A 21,718-nucleotide genomic window follows, 5' to 3' on the forward strand; every position below is an offset into this window, starting at 1 on the left:
TTCCACCAGAAATGCATCATTGGGCCTCAAGAGTGTGCGTACACATGAAGCATTTCACTGTGTGCTCCAGTGGCTCCTGGCCTTTCCTTCCTGCTGGCCAGGTGAGCAAGGCTTGGGGTATAAGGTGGGAGGATGCCCCACCCCTGTGGCCGACTGGGTTCCCTTTGGTGCCATGTTAACCCCCCCCCCCCAAGGTTGAATAAACTTGTTGGGGGGCAAGCTAAAAGTGATTGAGAGAAGTAGATGTGAACCAGCAGCTGTGGCAAAACACGTGTGACAATTAAATATACATTTACATTTTATTATTTGTCCCCTAGAACTATAATATGATCAGGGACTAGGGTTGCCAGTTCTCCCTGGCAATCATTGTGGGGTAATACTTAACAAAGTTCTTTTCTTCCAAGATGCCCTTCGGTGATGGGCAAACTCTTGGCAGATGGGCACTCCTGGAAGTGGCAGGCTGCCCCATGAACTTGGGCTAGTATGCAGTATGCATGCTCCAGGCCTGTCCATGATGACATCACTTCTAGAAATGACATCATCGCGATAGCTGTGATAGTGCTTCTGCACTTTGTGCAGAGCCGATTCTTTGAGAATCAGCCTGTTTGGGGCCAAAATGAGCCCTACACAAAACACGGGAACACTCCTGAGGCCAGCAGGATGATGTCACTTCTGTCAGTGACATCATCATGCCCCGCCAGGAACACATGCACTACATGCTTGCCCAGGTTGCTTGCCAGTGTTGGGTGAGCACAAACCCAAGAGTGGAAAATCCACACTTGAGACTCTAAATAAAAAAATACCAAACAATGTATGTCAATATATTCCAGTTTTTTTTATTTTTTCTATTAGATATATATAAATAAAGTGCAAAGTGATAGGTAATAAATAACACTATTAAATAGTTCATTTGCACATATAAGCTTCTATGAAAGGGTCAGGACAGTTTTCCTTTTTATCATGTTCGTTTGAGCTGGTCAACACATTTTTATCAAGTCTGTCCAGAATTTCTTTTGAAACTATCTGGCAATCCTATTAAGAGACAAAAACTGAGGATTAACTGTAGACCATGATCCAATATTTGAGCATATTTATAGAAACTTGATCAATTAATAAATTTATTTATTTATTTTTTATTTATTTATGCCATTTATATTCCGCCTTTCTCACTGAGACTCAAGGCGGATTACATAGTGTGACATTAGTATAATTAGTGGCAAGGACAAGGGCAGGCATTCCATACAGTGTCAAGAACATTCCATAAATAATGTCATAGGGTAAATGAATACAGTGTCAAGAACATTTCCATACACAATCTCATGGGGTAAATGAATTTAAGTTTACAAAGACTTAGGATCCATTATGGGGTTGAGGAATTGCTGAAACAGAACACAATCAATCTAGGACTTACATTAAACAACATAAAGCACAGGTAGTATATAAGAGTACATATTTAAAGCAACAGATAATATGTAAGGCAACATAATGTGGAAATCTGTGGTTTCTAACTCATTAATGAAACAACTGGGACCCCTTTCCTACAATACCATCCTCTTAGCTGAGAAAAGGGCCTTTCTGAATAATTCAGTTTTGCATTGTTTGCAGAAAGCCAGGAGCATGGGGGCTCTCCTGACCTCCTCAGGCAGGCTGTTCCATAGGGTAGGGGTCACCACAGAGAAAGCCCATGTATGTGCTGCTGTTGATTTCGCCCATGCGCAGGCCGGCACCTGCAAGAGACCCTATTCAGATGAGCAAAGCTGCTGTGGAGGGACATAGGGTGGGAGGCGGTCCCGTAAGTATGCTGGACCAAGGCAGTGAAGAGCTTTGTGTGTAATAACCAATACTTTGAACTGAGCACGGTAACTGATAGGCAGCCAATGGAGTGACTGTAGGATGGGAGTGATGTTCAAGCTCCTGCTTGCTCTTGATAATAGTCGAGCGGCAAAGTTTTGCACCAATTGGAGCCTCCTAGTTAACTTAGATGGGAGACCAATGTATAATTATTACAATAGTCAAGTTTTGATGTTACCATAGCGTGGATCCAGGTGGCAAGGTCAGCCATGTTGAGATAAGAAGCCATTTTCCAGGCTAGAGTGAGATTGTAGTAAGCATTTTTTGCAGCTGCCTTAACTTGTTTTTCTAGTAGTAGCGCTGGATCCAGTATAACCCCTAGGCTCTTAACTGAGTCTGCAAGGGTCAAACAAACTCCATCGAAAGTGGGGAATACAATGTTTTTCAAGATCTCTGATTTCCCAACAAGCATCACTTCAGTCTTGTCTGGGTTCAATTTTAATTTGTTATTTTTCAGCCATTTCACTATGGCTGTCAGGCAGCGATCTAAGATTTCTACTGCATCCTGTGGGGACCTGGATAGCGAGATATAGAGTTGGGTATCATCTGCATATTGATGACAGCCAACTCCATAGCTGTGAATGAGTTCTCCTTAAGGTTTTACGTAGAGGTTGAATAACATGGGAGATAAGATTGCGTCCTGTGAGACCCCACAAGATAGTTCCCATTCTGGAGATAGCTGATCTCCAACTGCAACCCTTTGAGTCTGTTCCATGAGAATGGACTCAATGCTTCTTCCAGGACCTATGGAGTCCCTAGGGAAACCTATGGAACTTGGCCAAAAATTGAAGAATTGTGTAGTTCTTACGCAAGCCCTGGCAAGGACCCCAGCCCTTGCAAATAAAGGTCTGGAGCTTCTGGAAAATGAAAAAAAATATGAAAATATTCATAGACTTAAATTGACTGAAGTTGAATTTCTGTGTTCAATAACACCCTTCTTCCTCCCATCCTTTGCTTCCCTGCTTGCTCCTTAAATTAGAAGAGTAAAAACTATAAGCCATTTGTTAGGACAGCTGGTATATATTTGGGTTTCTGCATACCATGTGGACATTGTCAACTGTGCCAATAAAATTGTGCCTACTAGTTATCCTCTAAACAGTGTCCTATGTTTACTCCAGCTGTTAACCATTTGATCAGTTCTTAAAGAACATTTGATAACCCACATGGAAAAAATTTTGAACCTATTTAACTCATACATCATAGATTTGCCTTCATTTCTTTCCCCATCCATCTGGCATTCTGGCGCTATTCATTACTGAAACAACCAAATGGAACACTGAAACTATGAAAAGTAAAGCAAAGCAGTCTGTATTTTACAATTTCCTGTTGTCTTTAGTGAATCCTCTTTAATGTGATTAGCTCCAGACCTAGGCATGTATGTCTATTTTATTTTTATTTATTTACATCATTCATTGTCTACCTTTCTCGTGGAGACTCCAAGTGGATTCCACAGTGAAAGTCAATATGATCAATGGCTTGGTCATCCAATAGACAGTGCAGAACTGTTTGGATTGCAGAAATTTGAAAACAAGCATAAATCTGATACATAGCTGAAACAATGCTGAAACAAAGTGCACAGTCCACATGCACACTTTAGTAAATGTACTGGCTCTTTGTAATTTGTTATTTTTATTTGACTGTGGACAAAAACAGACAATTTTATGCCCAGTAAAATCTGATGAGTGTTATTTCTCCTCTTCCCCTGACAGTCTATAGTCTCTCTACACAAGACATCTTACATGGGAACACTCAAGTGACTTACTTTCTGTGTGGTCTTATATTCAAGTGTTCTCTGTCTTCTTAGCAGTGCATGGAAGAACAAATGTAAGATCTTTCATTTGATCCTACTCGTGTAAGAGGCCTTGTGTAGAGAGACTCTGTGTTTGAGGTATTATGGCACTGTTGTGTAGGGACCTATCAGGGAAAGGGCAGGCTTTTCTATTCTCATATGATCTTACTTTAAAGCATACTCCTTCAGATAGTGGAAGCTTCCTTGAATAGTGGCCAGTTCCTTGAAATTTAATCTTTCTGAGTACTGTAGCCAGTTCAGGGAAGCTTTGGGACAAGAGGCTACTTCTTTAGTATAAGTGGCTAGTGACCTTGGTGTGCTGTAATTCTATGATCCATTGAGTCACATGATTTACACAGAGACACCAAGATACATCTTATCTCATATTGGCTTTAGCCTATATTAAAAAACAAATATTAAACAAGGATTATTATTTACTTTAGAAAGTGTTTACATAGGTGTGTGAAAAATTCAGTCATAAAATTTCCACTACAGCTACATCATAAGAAGAAGCCACCTGCAGCATTTGAAAATACTGACCTAAGTGGCTCACTTCTATTCAGAAGAAAGGGGGAAAGATCTCATACAGAACACAAAGTTGGAGGGATTCTTCTTCAGCATTGTTTAGCAGAGAGATGGAGTTACCTTCTTCAAGTTCTGAAAGAAGAACACTCTTGTCTTGTCAGGTTTAGATGTAACAGTGGCCTTATCTCCTTGCTGAACAAAATGAAGAGAGTGTTTACATTATGAGGCATAACTATCTAGTGCATCATGGATATATATTAGCCAAAGTATGCATAAACTTGATGCTATTGCAGTGGTATAGTAAACTCTTCTTTTCAAAGGGGTATGTTTGAGTTATAACTGTTGACAGCAGATCATATGGTACAATAATGAATAGACACATAGCCGGTTGAAAGTCACCCTCTATGATAATATGAACTTTGAAAGATGTGCATAGAATTAGATGTATCAAATGCAATGGACTATCACTGTTCATTTATACAATCAAGATCTACCACTAAAATCACATGGGTTCCCTGATATACAGAGTTCCCTAATAAACAGAGGGCTATGTAGGGTTCCCACATGCTCGCCTGTGGTGGGCAAACTCCCAGGGATTTGCTCTTCGTCCGCCGATCACCCAGTGATTGGTGGGAGGGGGCAAGCTACCACTGGCAGGCACCTCAGAAACACACACTGCATGCACGCTCCCAACTGATGCAGTGATGTCACTTTCAGAAGTGATGTCATCACGCCGGCCATGGGAGCATTCCTGCACTTCATTTGGGCCCCAAATGGGCTGAATTGGCCCTGTGTGGAGGGCTGGAGCACTCTTCTAGCTGACATGGTGACATCACTTCCGGAAGTGACATCTCATGCTGATTCTGGAGCATGTGCACGCAAAGCGTGCATGCAAAGATCGAGACACTGCCTGCACGAGGTAAGTGCCAGGACTTTCAATCCCTCCCACATAGAGGATAGAGGGACCTGGCAACCCTAGAGCTATGGCAGGTCTCTGTGGACAATGCTTATGATTCTCATTGGGAGAAGGAAATTGGAATTGGTTCGCCTCTCCACAAAAATAGGTGTGGTGAATGTCAGCCACATTGTCATGTCTGAACCCCATCCATGCCAATTTTGATTCTGTTCTGCTGAACACAGTGTATCTAGCTATAGCTCAATATCACTTTGTTAGTGTCAACTCATAACTAGAGATGGGCACGATCCAAAAAAAATTGCCAATCCAGCTGATTGTGGATCGGTGCCAGTGACGATCCTGACTAAACGATCCACACCGATCATCTCCCGTTCCTGATCCGTGGATTGTGGATTGTGGAGGCCAAAGCGAGGTGCACTGCTATTCCCAGCTATGTGGGAAGGTGAGTGTTGGCGGCTGCCACCGTGCATGGGGAGACAGCGATGAGCCGCCTCCCCTCAGGGGGCAGGGGGTCTGGCCACTCGCTGGCGGCACCCCCCATGTGCCTGCCCGCCAGGCCAAAAGGGAGCGCGCTGGTGAGAAAAGAACGGTGGGTGATGCCGGTGGCATCTGTGTTTGTGTTTGGCCTTCTGTGTTTGGCCGTATTAGCTGCCTATCAGGGTTTGCAGGGATGAGATTGGAGTGCCCATGGCTACAGAACACCCCCTTCCCCCTCCCTCCCCTGTGTGTCTTCTCCCAACTGGTGACTGCTTTGCTGCTCCGTAGTTGGAAGGAAGCCCTGCTGATCAAGGAAAGCTGGGCTTCCATTCGGGTTTCCAGGGTGACAGAAGGAGGGGAAACACAGCTCAGGCATTCCCCTGGCTCCGTTGCCCCGGGAATAGATTACTGGTGCCTGAGTGCCTGGCTTCCCGATCCGAGCACGATCCAGCCCCGATCCAGCCCCCCTCCTGATTGCTGGATCATTGGCTGTGGTCGATCACGATCCGCTGAGTCACGATCACGTGATCGCCATTATCTTGGGGGTTTTTGGATCGTAATTCGGATCGTGCCCATCTCTGCTCATAACCATTCTTTTCTCAGGCTTCCACAGGTGTTTATCCGTTGGACTATAACAGCTTCTAGTGTTTATGACCTTGTGCTCATTCACAGACAGTGCTGTGTCTTGCTTCCTAGTAACTCAATGTGATATCACAAATATGTGAAACGTTCTCACACAAAGAGAGTGCCAAAGTATTGTTTACAGTTGGGAGGGGGAAGAAAGGAGTAAACTAGAAGGTTAACAAAGAAGGTTCTCTCATATGATGTCATTCCTGTCAACGTCTGTTCATGCTGCTTAGATGTCTACCTTGCTTCTAAGCAGTCTTATGGACCTGTATATAGAAAAGATCTGATTTCTGAATAAAAGCCATTTTGACCAAGAACCTGTGTCTTGATGCAATGGTCCTGAGATCTGTCTGCTGTATCCTGTCATCCATAGTCTGACGCACATCACCCCAATAAAAAGGACCTTGAGTGCAGCTTAGTGAACATTATTGTTGTTTGTACCTAACTACCCTTTTCATGTGTAGAATCATTCAGTTCAACAAGGGGCAATGGTATTAAGCAAAGAGTAAACTGTGTTGGTCAGTCATGCTGTTGTCAAAGCATCATAGAACTACATATGCTGTTATTGTTTTTAATGTGCTATTTCAGAAGCAAGTGCTAGGGGACAGTACACTTGGAAATTATTTTTAACAGCTATCGCTTTGTCAGAAATGTCAGTATGTGCACTACAAAAGATTAAAACCTGGAACTTAGAGCACATGAGGGGGCTTCAAGAGCTGAGCTGAAGCAGTTGCAAAAAATATTAATAAAAGTATAAATAGGCCTCAGTGCAGAGAAAATGAGTCCCACTTTAGTCCTGCTGAAATCAATTGAGTAAGTTAATTGTAACTAACTTAAGTCCCATTCACTGAATTTACTAAGTCTTAAGTGTGACTAACTTTATCTGGATCTGGACCCATTTCTCTATCTTAAACACATCATCAGAGACTAAAGAAACAGTCCACTGGTATCACTGCAGTGATGTGTACTGAAACACAAATATATTGTTGCTGTTCATTTGTACTGCATTTGCTGGGCAGATGTTTAATTAATTTCTGTGTTGCTTCCATAATTCAACAAAAGGCAAGTATAACTTAACTGCCAAAGGCTGAAGAGCTATTTATTAAAATAATTGAAGGGAATTAAGATTTGCTGTGGATTCTGACATGAAGCAAGCATGTTGCTTTATGTTGGCCCAGGCACAGCATGATGGCTTTAAACAAGTGTCGTGGCAGCTGGACTAGTCTACTGAATCAATTGCCTTAAGAAGTATTTGATCTGCAAATATTCTGTTTACTATACAAATAAATTTCATTCCACAAATATTCATTTTGTTTAGAAAATTACAAATAAGGAGGTGAATGAGGCTTTTGCCTCATTCAGTCTACTTACTTCTATCAAGAATGCTGCTACCAAAATCATTCAATATTCAGACCATGGCCATTTCCCCATGTCTTAAAAATAGTGCCACACACAGAATGCTGGCAGCTCCTTTTACACGATTTCTGACGTTACTTTTTCCAAAATGGAGGCAGGCGGTTATGATTTCATTTTCCGTAAATGGAATCATAACTGCCTGCCTCCATTTTGGAATCATAACTGCCTGCCTCTGTTTTGGAAATGGCGATGTCAGAAATCGCTCAAAAGGAGCCATCAGCATTCCATGACTGTGGCACTATTTTTAAGATGTGGGGAAATGGCCTACATTATACTCCTCATCAAACCCCACACTAGTTTCCTATCTTCCAGAGCTGGGCATTGGAAAGACACAAGCAGATCAATTCTAAAAGCCAATCACACAAATTCATCAATATGTGACTTATATATTGATATATAAGTCAATATATATGTGACTTATATATTGATATATTGACTTATATACATATATGCCACTAAACTATCATTAGCTTATATGACATTATAAAGTGTTTTGTAAGCCACACTGTGGGTTTGTTTGTGCATAACACATACCTCAGAAATTTCTGCCATTTTCTACTATGATTGTTACACTGTTTCTACTCTAAATCTAGAAGAAAGCAATACATTTTAGACTAATATCTCTAAGTGTCCAATAATGTTCGTTCAAATGGCGTTTCCTTAACTCTACTTTTTCTCAGCTGCCAAGCTTCAAAACTTTCAGTTTTCAAGTAATTAATAACTGCAATTTTAAATTTTCTGTCAAGAGGTAAACCTATTGCTATCTATTAGATTAATCTAACTACCAGATCCTTCTTTCTCTCCCCCGCCCCCGATATCCTTTACAGATGATGCTAATGGAGAGGTGGCCAGGACCAAACAATTACTTCATTTACCCCAGACATATAACACATTACTGTCATTCCTCTCACCTCCAGTAGTATTTTTGAATCCTGGGAAAGTTTTTTTCTAGGGTTACAGAACCTATATGATCTAATAACTGTGTGTTAGGACAATGCAGTGGGGAGGGAAGGGGGATGAAATCACCCTTTCTACCTTTTCTATCATGCAGCTCTACTGATGGAAGAGGTAGAAGACCACCACTTCCTCCTCTCTACTGAAGTCTCCCATCCCACATGGCTATTAGATTACTTGGGTAGTAATGTGACCCCAGGAATAAACTTTCCCATAGTACAAAAGGACTGTTGGGGAGAGGAGAACTTTGGAATGTTCTGTGATCCTTGCTGGTGGTCCAATCCATAATAAGAAAAAACAACAGTGGATTTTTCAGAAGCACCTGGAAAAATCAGTTATCCTGAACTATACTCCAAACAGCCACCCCCACCCCCACCCCCGAGTGATATACCAATGAAGTCCTGCCAGGGGAAATCTTGTCACTTGCTGATTTGCTGCTGATTTCTGCTTGTCAGGGCAGCTGTTCTAAGCCCAGGAGCCTTATGAGGAAGCGCCCCACCCTACAATCCATTCAGAACTGAATCCATATCTTTAGCATAGTGCAATTTCCCACCCACCACACCATTAAAAAACTAAAGAAGCTCCTACTGGCTTGAGACTTTTCTTCCCAGAGCTGTTCATTTCTATTCAGTCCCTTTCTTTTTGAGTGTATGCATTATATATATTGGCAGCTGTTGAACTAAAGATGCTCACAGGTCTGGATGTGATAGATGTGAAGTTATGTTGCTTTTATGAAAAATTTCCAGCAAGTCTTCCTTTGTTCTCTAAAAAGTCTTTGAGCACAGAACACTACAAAGATGTTTGCAAAAGGGACATAAAATCCAAACCAGTTGGATCAGCGTGCGGTCCCAGTGAATATGTTGACAAGGATGTGATATTTGCAAATGCTGTTAGTTCCAAATCCAGTTGCAAAAAAGCAAATTAAACAAAAAAGATGCTTTTTATCTCAAGCCTAAGAGGCAGTATTTTAAGCTTTGTAGTGGGAAGCTGTGATTTTCTATTAAATCAGTGTGATTTTCAAGATGCTTTCTGTCTGCTCTCCTTTTATATATGCAATACAATGGCAGTATCAATTTTTTCTCAGTGAACTTTTCTAAGAACTTGCAATACATATCTTTCATTTAATTCAGTTATGGCAGATGCCTGCCATTTCACAAACATAATATAACCAAATGAAAGTGGTACTCCATTTTAAATCCACAACGCAGAAAAATTTAACATTCAGCTAATATCAACATTTACAGACACAAAACCTAAATTTTATCCTAAGAAAAGAAAGGTGATGGAAAGCAACAATCCTACAGAATGAAAATGTAATTTACATGGAATATCTGTCTAGTAATGATGCAATAAGCATGTTTTTCAACACTGATCTTTTTCCACTTGGTTTTATTGCTCTCAGCTACAGGAAAATGAACCCAAAAGTCTGATGTTTTTAATTGATGTATTAAAATATTTTCTTGAAAAACAACAAAAATAGTAGTAGGTTATTACAGTGTCATCATTTTGGGGTGTGTGTCAAGTTGCAGCTCACTTATGGCAACCTTATAGGGTTTTCAAGGTAACAGAGACACTTAAAGGAGATTGACCATTACCTGTCTATGTGTAGCAGCGACCCTGGACTTCCTTAGCAGTCTCCCATTCAAATACTAACCAGGACCGACTCTGCTTAGCTACTGAGAGCCAATAAGACTAGGCTAGCCTGGGCTAGCCAGATCAGGGCAAATGCTATCACACTGTGGTCATATACCTACCATCCATTTTTAAATGCCAGGAGAAGCATTCTCAGGAGAGGGGAAACATGGAGAATCCCCTCATGTGGAGGCTGCTCAGTGGCTACAGGGCTACAGTAGGTTCCATATTAGGGGAGGGGTCATGGGTCAGTTGTAGAGCATCTCCTTGGCATGCAGAAAGTTGTAGGCTCAGTCCCTGGTGTCTCCAGTTAAAAGGATCAGGTACTGGGTAATGTGAAGGACCTGAGATCCTGAAGAGCTACTGTGGGTCTGAGTAGTCAGTTCTGATCTTGATGGACCAATGGTCTGGTGCAATATATTGCAGTTCTATCAGTTCATGTGTTCCTGGAATTTTTGCTCCATATTTCCCCCCCCCCCCCCACACACACACAGTTTTTTTGGAGAGGACTTCCACATGATGTTTTCATGTGGTCACCCTCCTTCTAGGTTTTCCTGGCTTCACTGTATTTTTTTCTCACACCCTTTTTCAGTGCATATCATACTCAAAGCAGCTTTGGTCACATTGTGGATGGGATGGTGTGGATTTCCACATCTCCCTGTCCATATCCAGAGCCATTTACCCTCGCTCTCTATTTCTCCCCATCAATGGCCTTTTTTGCAGGTTTTTTTCAAAAAAGTAGTAAGTTATTACACTGCAGTGATCTACCTACCATCAGTTTTAAAAAGCACTCTGTGGGGAGGGGGACGCATGGAGAATCCCACATCCATGTGGAGTCTATCCACCACTGTGGGTGCTGAGCACAATGGGAAATAAGCCCTGTGAGGGAAAGTAAAGTTGTAGGAATATTTGGAACCAAGAAGAACACCGGGGTTCTAACTCCAAATTACCTGACAGGTTCTTTAAAAGATGTAAAGTTCTGCTGAGTAAACTTCTAGTATACCAAAGAGAAATACTGGCTGGATTGAAGTATCTGCAGTTTCTTTTCCTCTGGCTGTTCTTATAGTACTAAAGTAGGTAAGGAATTGGTGCTTGTTCCTTCTGGGGCAGGACTCAATTTCCTATGTGGACGGCATTCATGCTCTTGTGGAGCTGGATGTATGACGCAGGGAGGGAAGGCAGTGGTCTGGAATAGTAAATTTTGGGGTTGGCTGGGTCTGTGCTGTCCCTACCTTGCCCCTATTGCTGTCACCTCACCTCTGCCAGGATCTGGAACAGTTTTACCTTGCAGCTTCAGGGTCACTTAGCTTGGAAAAGCAGTGGTGTGGAAGTGCTCAAATCGCTTCTCTGGACTGCTACTCCATCAATATCATAATGCCACAAGTCTGTTTTCAAGCAAAACAAAATCACAAGATGTTGTGAGATCCAACCAGAGATCTCTTGTGTCATAATGCAAGTGCTAATTGCTCCATAATTTGTCCAGTAGCAGAAAATGCTGACCATGCTTAAGGGATTCATTTGCTAGTTTACAGTCCCTAATATTAAACGCTGATTTCCAGCACATTCTAACAGAAAAGGTAGAGGGTAACTTCTTGTGTTATCTTTCATCCAGGATTAATGACGTAAATAACTTCCTTGATGCAACAGATTGTAAGCTAAATGTAAGCAGGATGCCACTAACTGTAGTTCTTCTGAGGCTTCTAAAAGTATAATAAGAAAATAAGAACTGTGTACTGAATTAGGCCTAGTTAAGCCACTAATCTGACTTTGAAGTATACTGTGCCTATGGGGAAAAGTAACAGGAATTCAGCAGTTATAGAACGACCCATTTGCTGTTGTTTCTTCCACCCTGTGGTGGACAGAAGGTTAATGGTACCCAGATTAATTTGGGTCATTGCAATTAATGGGCCAAAACACTTGAATCTATGCATACTACTCATGGGGGTACAATTAGCATCCTCTGCTGGCCAGAAAGATTAATGCTTTGCAAATCCACAATTTGTCAACCTTGCTATTTCAATAACAGATGGTGAACAATGTGGATTATCATGTTGCCTTGTACAATCATGTTACCTTATGCAAAATATGTTTTACAGGGGATTATGTGGTCATGGCAGTCTACTTTCAGCTGAGCAGAAGGATGGGCTACTTCACTATTCAGACGTATATCCCCTGCACGCTCATTGTAGTGCTGTCTTGGGTCTCTTTCTGGATTAATAAGGATGCAGTTCCAGCCAGAACGTCATTGGGTAGGTTTATTTATTTGTTTTGTTAAAATATTTATATTTGCCTTTCCTTGTGGCTCAAGGTGTTTTGCACTTCATAATTAAAACATTACATTTTAAAAGCAACAGAGTGAAACCACAGATACCCCTCTCCCTGCAAAAGATGCCTGCAGTTAATACCCCATTTAAACCTTTGTCAAATAAAAGTTCTTTGAAGCACCTCCTGAAGATTTCTAATGACAGTGCTCCCCTCACCCCCTAAGGGAGACTGTTCTACAGAGTGGGAGCTACAGTGGAAAGAGAATGGGCTCTAGTTGATGCCAAGTGTGCCACCTTAAGAGGGGAAAAGAGACAGTAGGCAGCTAGTGCGTGGGATATATGGGAAGAGATGGTACTTTAGATATGTGGGTCCTAGGCTGTAAAGGGCTTTAAAGGTCATAACTAGCACATTGAATTTGACTCAATAACACAAATAAAATCAGGCTGCCTCATTGTCAACCTGCTGCAGTTTTCAAGTTTTCTTCAAGGGCAGTCCCATGTACAGTGCATTACAATAATCCAGCTGTGAAATTGGCTAGCTCTAAGAACAGAGAGAGAATCACATGTGGCTAATAGAAGACACTCTTAACCACTATGCAAATCTGCTTTTGAAATAGTTAGGCTGGGTTCATCATGAGCACCCTCAAGCTCTTAAACTGCTCTGCAAAAGTCAACTAAGCCCAAAAGGTGCATGGTGGCCTTGTGAGGGCAGAATGTTATGGTAAAAATCCTGTAAAACAAACGTGCAAGCAAACAATGTTCCATTCATGACAAGTGGATCCAATTTTTTTAAACCATCAACTTTCCAACTAGCATCATTGCTGTCTCATCTGGATTCAGCTTCAGCTCGATCGGCTTTTAGACACAGGCTCAAATCATTGGCTCAGAGCTAAGAAAGATTAATCTGGAGGCTTGGATAAGGAAATAGAAAGCTGGGTGTCAACTGCATATTGATGACACCAACACTAAAGCAAAGGAAAATCACCTTTGTGAAGCAGAAGGTTTCTGCTTCTCTCTCTTCTAATGTAAGAAGTGTAGGCTCTGGTATATCTTAGGAATGATCTTGAGTCTGACTAAGGAGTAAATGAAGAGAGTTTATTCAGGAACTACAACTTTTACAAAAAGGAGAGAAACAGAATAGATACTAACTACCTCGGTTTAAAAAAGGGAGGAGGGACTTCCAGGAAGAAGCAGGAAGTAGCCTAAGAATACCAATCTGGAGACATGCTGGAGGGACAAAAGAGAGGAGGAAAGAAGGATCCCACTCTGCCATCTATCTAACTGTCAGACTTGCTACTAGAGATGGGCACGAACAGCAATATGAACAAAAAAAGTCACGAACAGCCCAATCTGCTGTTCACGAACAAGCTGTTCATGAGGCCACATTCTAAACGAACAGGTGGTCGTTGCAAGCTTTGTTCATTGCTGTCCGTTGCTGTTAGTCAAGCCAGACAGTCTGGCACCTGCAATCAATTCCCTTGGCAACTTAGGCAGGGATTGTCTGAACTCTGTCTGAACTCCTGCTGTTGCCCTGGAAACCCCAATCTAAGCCCAATTTAGCTTGATAGGCAGGTCTTCCCTTCAAGCGTGGAGCTCCAAATTTGTTACAAGGGAGCCAAGAGCAGGGGGGAGGGGGACTCCCAGCTCTGGTTTTGGAGAGGGAGAGAGTTGCTGTTGGCATTTTGATAGAGAGAGTGCATTGGAGCTTGAATTTTCTTTGTGTGTGGTGGGATAGGGATCTACCCCTTCAAGTTCCAGGGCTGCTGCCAGGCTCTGGGCCAAGCTATTATTTATTATTGGTACCTTTCCTGCTGCCTGCTCTGGTAAGGTTTCTGGGAGTGTTGCAGTAGGGATCTTGACTTGGATGATGGCTGGAGGAGAGCCTGCTGGCCCCCACGAACAGCCGACCATGAACATGTCCGTGAACAGGGCCATGTTCATGGTTGTTCATGAGTCCCTGTTCATGGATGGCAACAAACAATTAACATCATGTTCATTTTTTTTTCTGTTTGTGCCCATCTCTACTCGCTACCCATTGCAGGTATTCTGTGCCTTCTGCCTTCTCTGTACACAAGACATTGTATTTCCAACAAAAAGAACACATGTGCAGTGTGCTTACTCCTGCATTGGACTGTGGCCATGATCTGTGCATATGGATCCTTTTTAAAAATTAAAAAAACTCTCAGAACCTGGAAAGATTTATTTTAGAAGGCTGACAAGTAACTACTTTTGCATGAAAATCTCCAAGAATTCCTGTTACTGAATAGAGGCATCTCATTGTAGACCTAGGCACTATAATGATGTTTCAGCAGAATTAAAACTACTTTTAGCACCTTTGTGCCCAAGTTTTCTCACTCATGAATTTATGTCACTTTGCCTACTGGAGCATTACTTCTCTGGCATGAAGGAGTTGAGCCAATAATTGACACAGCAATGATGTCATACTGAAAATTTATTTTTAGTGGGCTCTTTTAGTCCAGATACCTGTGTGTATCAGCATAATCATTTACAATATTATGACATTTCTTGAATGTTGGAGCAAGCTTGAGTAAGATGTTTACATGGACCAATGGTCATACATAGATCATAAGTGAAAGAGAGATATTTAGAAGCTCAGTTAATCAATAATTGTAGATGCTTTGAAGAGGCTAAAGGAGGGAGGGTGGGAGGGAGGGAGGGAGGGGGAGAGAGAGAGAGAGAGAGAGAGAGAGAGAGCATTCTCAAAGACCCAAGGGCATTATCATGATGCATTGCGTCACCTTGTTTGTAAGTGCCAAGTCCTCATGTGCGTTTCTCACAGGAATTTCACAGATATATCATGGTTTATATGAGGACACCTCTGTCAGCCATACTCCACTTGATAATATTACCCTTCATTGTGACTCCCACACTTCTCAAGTATATTCCATTGAAATAGGGTCATTAGTTCTTGTATGTTAAAATGTCAACTATTGGGAACTGATTTTGTGCTGTTGTACTTGTGTCTATTTGGCTATTATTGTATGTCTGTATTTGCATATTTCTAAATTTAAAATAATCTTAAAGTGTAATTATACATGAAAAAGGAAATATGAGATTTCCAATACAGAGTTTTGCCCCAAAGTAGGAGGCCCAGAACAATTCAGGAAGGAACTAGTATGCGAAAGGAGTTTCCCCGATTTGCTCATTTATCTCTGCAAATACTTTTGATCCTTTCTAAATATTTCATGTCCCTGATCAGACTTACTTCCATTTTTAGAGTCTGACTTGGAAAAAGGATATTTTAGAACAGTTGAAGGGGGGCATTTGCAGAGAAGAGTCACCCATAGGAGATTGTGGGGCCAGCTTGAGGGGTGAGGGGAAGGGTAGAGACTACAGAGACCATGGGTGGAATTAAAAACCACAACTTAATTGCTTACAACTTTCAGGGGCCTTGGTGCCACATGGGACATGTCTGCAAGATTGGCTGGCCCACCTGCCAGCCAATGACCCCCCCCCATCCCCTCAAATCATCAGGTGAGGAGTGAGGGTACAATGGGATGACAGTAAGTGTGACTCCATCTTGGCATATGCCTCTCTATCCCCTGGTAGTGAGCATACCCCAACAGCCCCTGATGCCCTGTATTGCCCTCAAGATCCCTTAAGGAGAGCCCCAGCTATGGGGAAATAGGGCACACAGGTTGTGTTTTCCCCCAAATGAATCCATGTCTAACCATCACAAGAGCCACAAAATGGCTCTTGCCAAAACTCCTAAAGATTTAACCAATCCTGCAGCCCATCTCAAACGTCTGGTAACCAAAGGTCTTCTCCTGACCTAGAGGGACACCCAGGTCACTCTTCAATGCCTGGAAGGAGGCCAGGCAAAAGGCACACACTGTGTGCTGTCCACTCAGCCCGCTATAAGAAAAGCATCTAGGTAGTGTGTGATGTGCTGGCAGCTCATGCGGTTCTTGGCTGCCATCTCCAGGTAAGTGCTAAATGCCTCAAAGGCTGTGCAGGCCACAGAGCACCCCATTGGCAGTGCCTTGTCAATATACCTGGTCTTATAGCTGCCAGGCATCCCTGCAGCTGCTGCTTGGGTCTAATCCAAAAGAGCACTCTCCACCTCCAAGGAGGCCTCCACTGACCAGCCGAGTGGAAAGGTGCCCACTGTCAGTTCAGCTGCTTCCTCTGTACTCTGCTGCTACTGTATTCCACTTCAGCTATGTTCTGCTGCCACCCATGTTGTTTAGAACTGGGCTGCATGATGACATAGTTCAGAGCAAACAATTATGAAGACTATAAGAGAGCCAGTTTGGTGTAGTGGTTAAGAGCACAGGACTCTAATTTGGAGAGCCAGGTTTGATTCCCCACTCCTCCACTTGAAGCCAGTTGGGTGACCTTGGGCCAATCACAGTTCTCTGGAGCTCTCTCAGCCCCGCCCACTCACAGGGTGTTTGTTGTGGGGATGGTAATGACATACTTTGTAAACCGCTCTGAGTGGGCATTAAGTTGTCCTGAAGGGCGGTATATAAATTGAATGTTGTTGTTGTTATTATTATTATTATTATAATGGTATAATATACCTATGTAAAGTTTAGTTTACATATTACAACGTGTCCACTGCTTACATCTGAATTCAGGGTGGAAGGTGAGCCCATAAAAGATAGAACAAGATTGTTCATATTACATGAGTAATGTTTTCTTTAAATTTCTGTCTTCTTACTAGGTATTACAACTGTTTTGACAATGACCACTCTCAGTACAATTGCTCGCAAATCTCTTCCCAAGGTCTCTTACGTGACTGCAATGGATCTCTTTGTATCAGTTTGCTTCATTTTTGTTTTTTCGGCACTGGTGGAGTACGGGACTCTTCATTATTTTGTCAGTAACAGAAAGCCAAGCAAGGATAAAGACAAAAAGAAGAAAAATCCTGTATGTATTTTGTTACTATGCAAATTGAAACCTTTATTGAAACATGTTGTTCTGAAGGAAATGTTTTGTGAGCTTTGCAATAGATTGAGAGGTTTGTGTGGTGACCATGTAAGCAAACATCTGTATATTACATATCTTTCCTTATGCTCCCACTGGATTCAGGGGTGGGAGGGAATGGAAGTGGCTAGAGAAATGTATTACTTGCTCATTCATAGTCTACTTCATAGAGGGAGATGTGCAAATGTCTTTTGTATCCTAGTATTCTTTGTGAACAAACCTGCAAAAGCATTTCATTTTTTATCATGTAGTTAGTTTTGAGAATGTCATTATGAGATTTATGTGGAGTTGACTATACTGATTATGTACCACATTGCAGTGCAGCAAATTTCTGTTGCCTCTGTAAAATTATAATTGTTGGTACATTAGTAGAACATGAGCCAAAGGGTTTTTCATGATGTTCCAATGCACATATCAGGCCAGACCTACCCCCAGACACTCCTCAAGTTCTCAGACCCACCAGTGTGGCACACGATGTGATTCCAAGGAATTACATATAGCGGGGAAATTGACCACCTCCCCCCAAAAAGTGCACGTGAAAGTGCCTTAAGTATACACAAGTTGCTGTTTGGGTTCCAGCCATAGTAATTATGTCATATAGCAATGGTGAAAAGGAATGCTTACAAGGAATATTTAGATTTATTGCATAGGCTTCATTATTTAGAGGAGACATCATCTAAACAAGCCCAATAAATGTGAGATTTTTTAAATGGTGATGACAGACAGACAGTTTTTCTGTAGTCTATATCCTACTCTGCACAATTTAATTACAGTAATCACAGTAATTAACCAAGAAAGATTTAAATTCTGCCTTGAATTGCAGTCTCTCCCCTCCTTTGAAAACCTGGACCATTTCCACACTTTCCACCTTCCTCTGGAACGCTGCGGAACATGGCGAAAAACCGCAGAAGATAGTATCTTCTCCTGTGAGTTTTGCGCAACGTTGTGCAAAACTCGTGCGAGAATACGCTATCTTCCACGGTTTTTTCGCCACATTCCACAGTGTTCCAGAAGAAGGTGAGTAGTGTGGAAACGGCCCTGTTTGCTACAACAGGTGATGTGGTCAGCCCTCAAACTGTTTGACAGATGTGATACTGCTCCGCACAAAGAAATTAATTCTGGTTGGTTAGACTAAGTGGGTCCAGTCAAGAGTACTGGTGTGTGTTCATTATGCTGCCAGTTCCAGTAGGACTCAAGTGGGGAGGGTGCAACATGTGGAATTAGCAGTGAAGCCATGCTAACTCCTTCCTCCCAAGTTCTCTCCCAAGTTCTTTTGCTCTGTTAGAACTCTTTTTTACACACAACAGGCTTCTCACATGAGATTGCTAAGAAATGAGACACAATCCCTCATGGGTTTTCTTGATGCTGCTAGTTCTATTAAAAGAGAGAAGTAAGGAGTTTACCTCAGATCAGCTACTTGTATCTGGAGTACTCCCGTTTCACTGAGACCCCTTTACAATGGCTACAAAACTTTGGAAGTCAAGAAGAACAGTATTAACAGCCCAAGGATGGCAGAAAATAAGAGAGTACATGGTTCTTAGTTTTGTTTTTATACTAAATATGTGTTCCTGTTTTTCTCCTGTACTCCCTCCCCCCTGCATTTTCTTAAAAAGATAGTCTCCCTTCTCTCTTTCTTTTTCTTCTCTTTTCATTTATAAGGTACTCCATTGCCACAGTGTAACTGCATACCTGTTAGTAACTTGACATTTATTTATGAACTGTTACAGATTTTTCACCTCCTTAAAACTCTGCTTACCTGCTCTAGGAACTTGTTGTAGATAACTAATAAATGTTGATTAAAAATGAAACAACTAAAAGAAGATAAATTAGTGGAAGAGCTTGTGTACCTTCCAACTTCTGCAATTCCAGGGTGATATCTACTTAGTGAGACTGGGTGGAGCAAGACCAAGTACAGGAGCAGAGCATGCAGAACATGGGTAGAAAACTATCAGTGAAATCCTAAGCAGAGTTACTCCAGTCTTGAAATCAATGGGCTTAGACTGGAGTAACTCTGCTTGGATTTCACTGTAAGAACAGTAGGCTACAGAGAGGAATGACATCTTGGTAAAAATAGTGGATTTCTCTCACAGGTATATGATCAGCCATATAAATGATAATGTTTCAATGCCTGGCCTAGAAAGTAGTTTCTTGAAGAAATATCCCAGAATAAACCATAACTCTCAACAGTATATTAAATCAGAATTACAAATCTGGCAACTTTGATCTTTCTTTACTTGCTAATCTCTTTTAAAGTTCTTATTTAAATTTCATGCTCTTTTTCCTATTTTTTTTACTTGATATAGTTTGTAAAAGTATCTTTAATTTATGCTACTTTTGTCTCCTTCCCTTTTCTTCCTTTCTTTAATTCAAAAACCCTTTTGATTCTTTTTTTCTGTCTACACAACCAAAGCTTCTTCGGATGTTTTCATTCAAGGTATAATATTTTTGGTATGGAAATCCACTGCATGTGACTGCTGAATTGAACAATTAGAGCTTCAAGTCTTGTGAAGTAGAATGGTTAATAATTAGAAATTAACTTGCAAAGTTGATTCAGCAGCCCAAACACTAATTCACAACTGTTTTGAACTTATCATAAGTTCAAATGATAGTAACATGCTTGGATCGCATGCATGAAGAGAGCTTAGTAGTATACTCAAAACATCTGTGTTGCTCTCTTCATTCGCTTATCCATGGGATCCAATTCAGTACCACCAGCTACACCAAGAATCCACAATAAACCCTTTTAGAACTCAGTTCTGATCCTCCAGGTGTTTTCACTTGAAGAAAGAGCATACTGCAAATCTGTCAAAGATCTGTACTAAACAGTTAGATTATATTGGAATGATCTCAATATTTATTCTTACACAAACTGTCCGAGTTTTGAAAGGGTATCAAATGCTAACATTTTAACGTTATCACTATCTCTCAGATACTTGTTATCCAAAGTGGCAAAATACAGGTAGCTGTACAGTAACTTTGCATAGTCCTCATTCTGAAAAACAATTTGAGGTGGGAAAAATATCTACAAAATAAATCAAAATGATTGTTTTAATTAATTTTAAACAGTTTTCTATTTACAGACTGAATCTTATTCCACTTTTTCAGTGTGCCAGCTGCTATCAAAAGCAGTATGTTCAATGGATCAAAATAGTTGTTTTTGGTAAAACACATTTGAAGTGATTATACAATTACAGCTACTGTATACAGTGTTGGCATTATGAGCTCTTATCTAGCAAACAGTTGTAAAAGCAGAGCTGCATGTTTTCAAGAAAGGCTAATGAGATACTATTAAATCTCCACCAAACCTAAGTTCAAGAAACTCATCCAATATCCTTTTACCCTTAAAAATGTTTAGTATCTACCTAAGAAGAAACATATACTGGCACTTTTAAATACCATGCTTAAAATTCCATTTTTCACTTAGTGATTTAAGAAAAATATGATTGTCTTCATACATCAAGCATTCATTTAACAGCAACCAAGGACAAATCAATCACAGTGCTCTTTATTACGCATTTCTGAATAAACTATCTGGAATTAAACCTTGTAGAGCTTATGGTGCTAAATAAAACATGGTAGTTGTACTTACCTCTAAATGTAAAGTGTAAGTGAAAATGGTGGATTGTTGCCTTGAATTCGTTTATTATTACATTAACAGTTAATTATTATGCCTTCAAAACTTTAGAGATTCCCCCATTCAATGATGAGGGAATCACTGACTCATAGATTTCCACAGACCAAATGTTAGTTGAAATAGAACATTGTTGCAAACAGCAAAACATTCATTCTCTCTTCTTCTCCTTCATGCCACTCATTTGTCCTAGGCACCTACCATTGATATCCGCCCAAGGTCTGCCACTATTCAAATGAATAATGCCACACACCTCCAAGAAAGGGATGAAGAATATGGATATGAATGTCTCGATGGCAAGGACTGTGCAAGCTTTTTCTGCTGCTTTGAGGATTGCCGAACAGGAGCATGGCGGCATGGAAGAATACATATCCGCGTTGCCAAAATGGACTCATATGCTCGCATATTCTTTCCAACTGCCTTCTGTTTGTTTAACCTAGTTTACTGGGTGTCATACCTTTACCTTTAAGCAAGCAGAAAGGAAATAGGTGAATATGAGCCTTATTTTTGGAATTTATTAGAAAGATGGTTTCCTGTATAAATGCATTTAAACTCCATGACAATGGCTGGAGTGCCGTTGAAGGGGCTCCGACATACACATGGAATTTATGAAAGTAAGAGCCATCTCATCCTATTCAGTGTTAGGGAATGTTCTGTATAGGCACTGTTATGCACACAGAGCATTC

At 41.2% G+C, this 21,718-nt stretch overlaps 1 protein-coding gene across 3 annotated transcripts in view; it reads left to right on the forward strand.

The window, feature by feature from the left end:
- GABRG2 (gamma-aminobutyric acid type A receptor subunit gamma2) overlaps nucleotides 1-21,501 on the forward strand; it is a 90,606-nt gene extending 69,105 nt beyond the window's left edge. For 2 of the 3 annotated variants that reach the window (XM_054976263.1, XM_054976265.1), the window contains exons 7-10: nucleotides 12,284-12,436; nucleotides 17,139-17,344; nucleotides 19,812-19,835; nucleotides 21,226-21,501. In XM_054976263.1, coding sequence (XP_054832238.1) covers nucleotides 12,284-12,436; nucleotides 17,139-17,344; nucleotides 19,812-19,835; nucleotides 21,226-21,501 — 659 coding nt within the window. The remainder of the gene's footprint in view (nucleotides 1-12,283; nucleotides 12,437-17,138; nucleotides 17,345-19,811; nucleotides 19,836-21,225) is intronic. The other variant, XM_054976264.1, reaches the window with a different exon arrangement.
- Nucleotides 21,502-21,718: the final 217 nt, after the last annotated feature.

The sequence above is a fragment of the Eublepharis macularius genome, chromosome 4, assembly GCF_028583425.1.
Source record: "Eublepharis macularius isolate TG4126 chromosome 4, MPM_Emac_v1.0, whole genome shotgun sequence".
NCBI classification, from domain to species: Eukaryota; Metazoa; Chordata; class Lepidosauria; order Squamata; family Eublepharidae; genus Eublepharis; species Eublepharis macularius.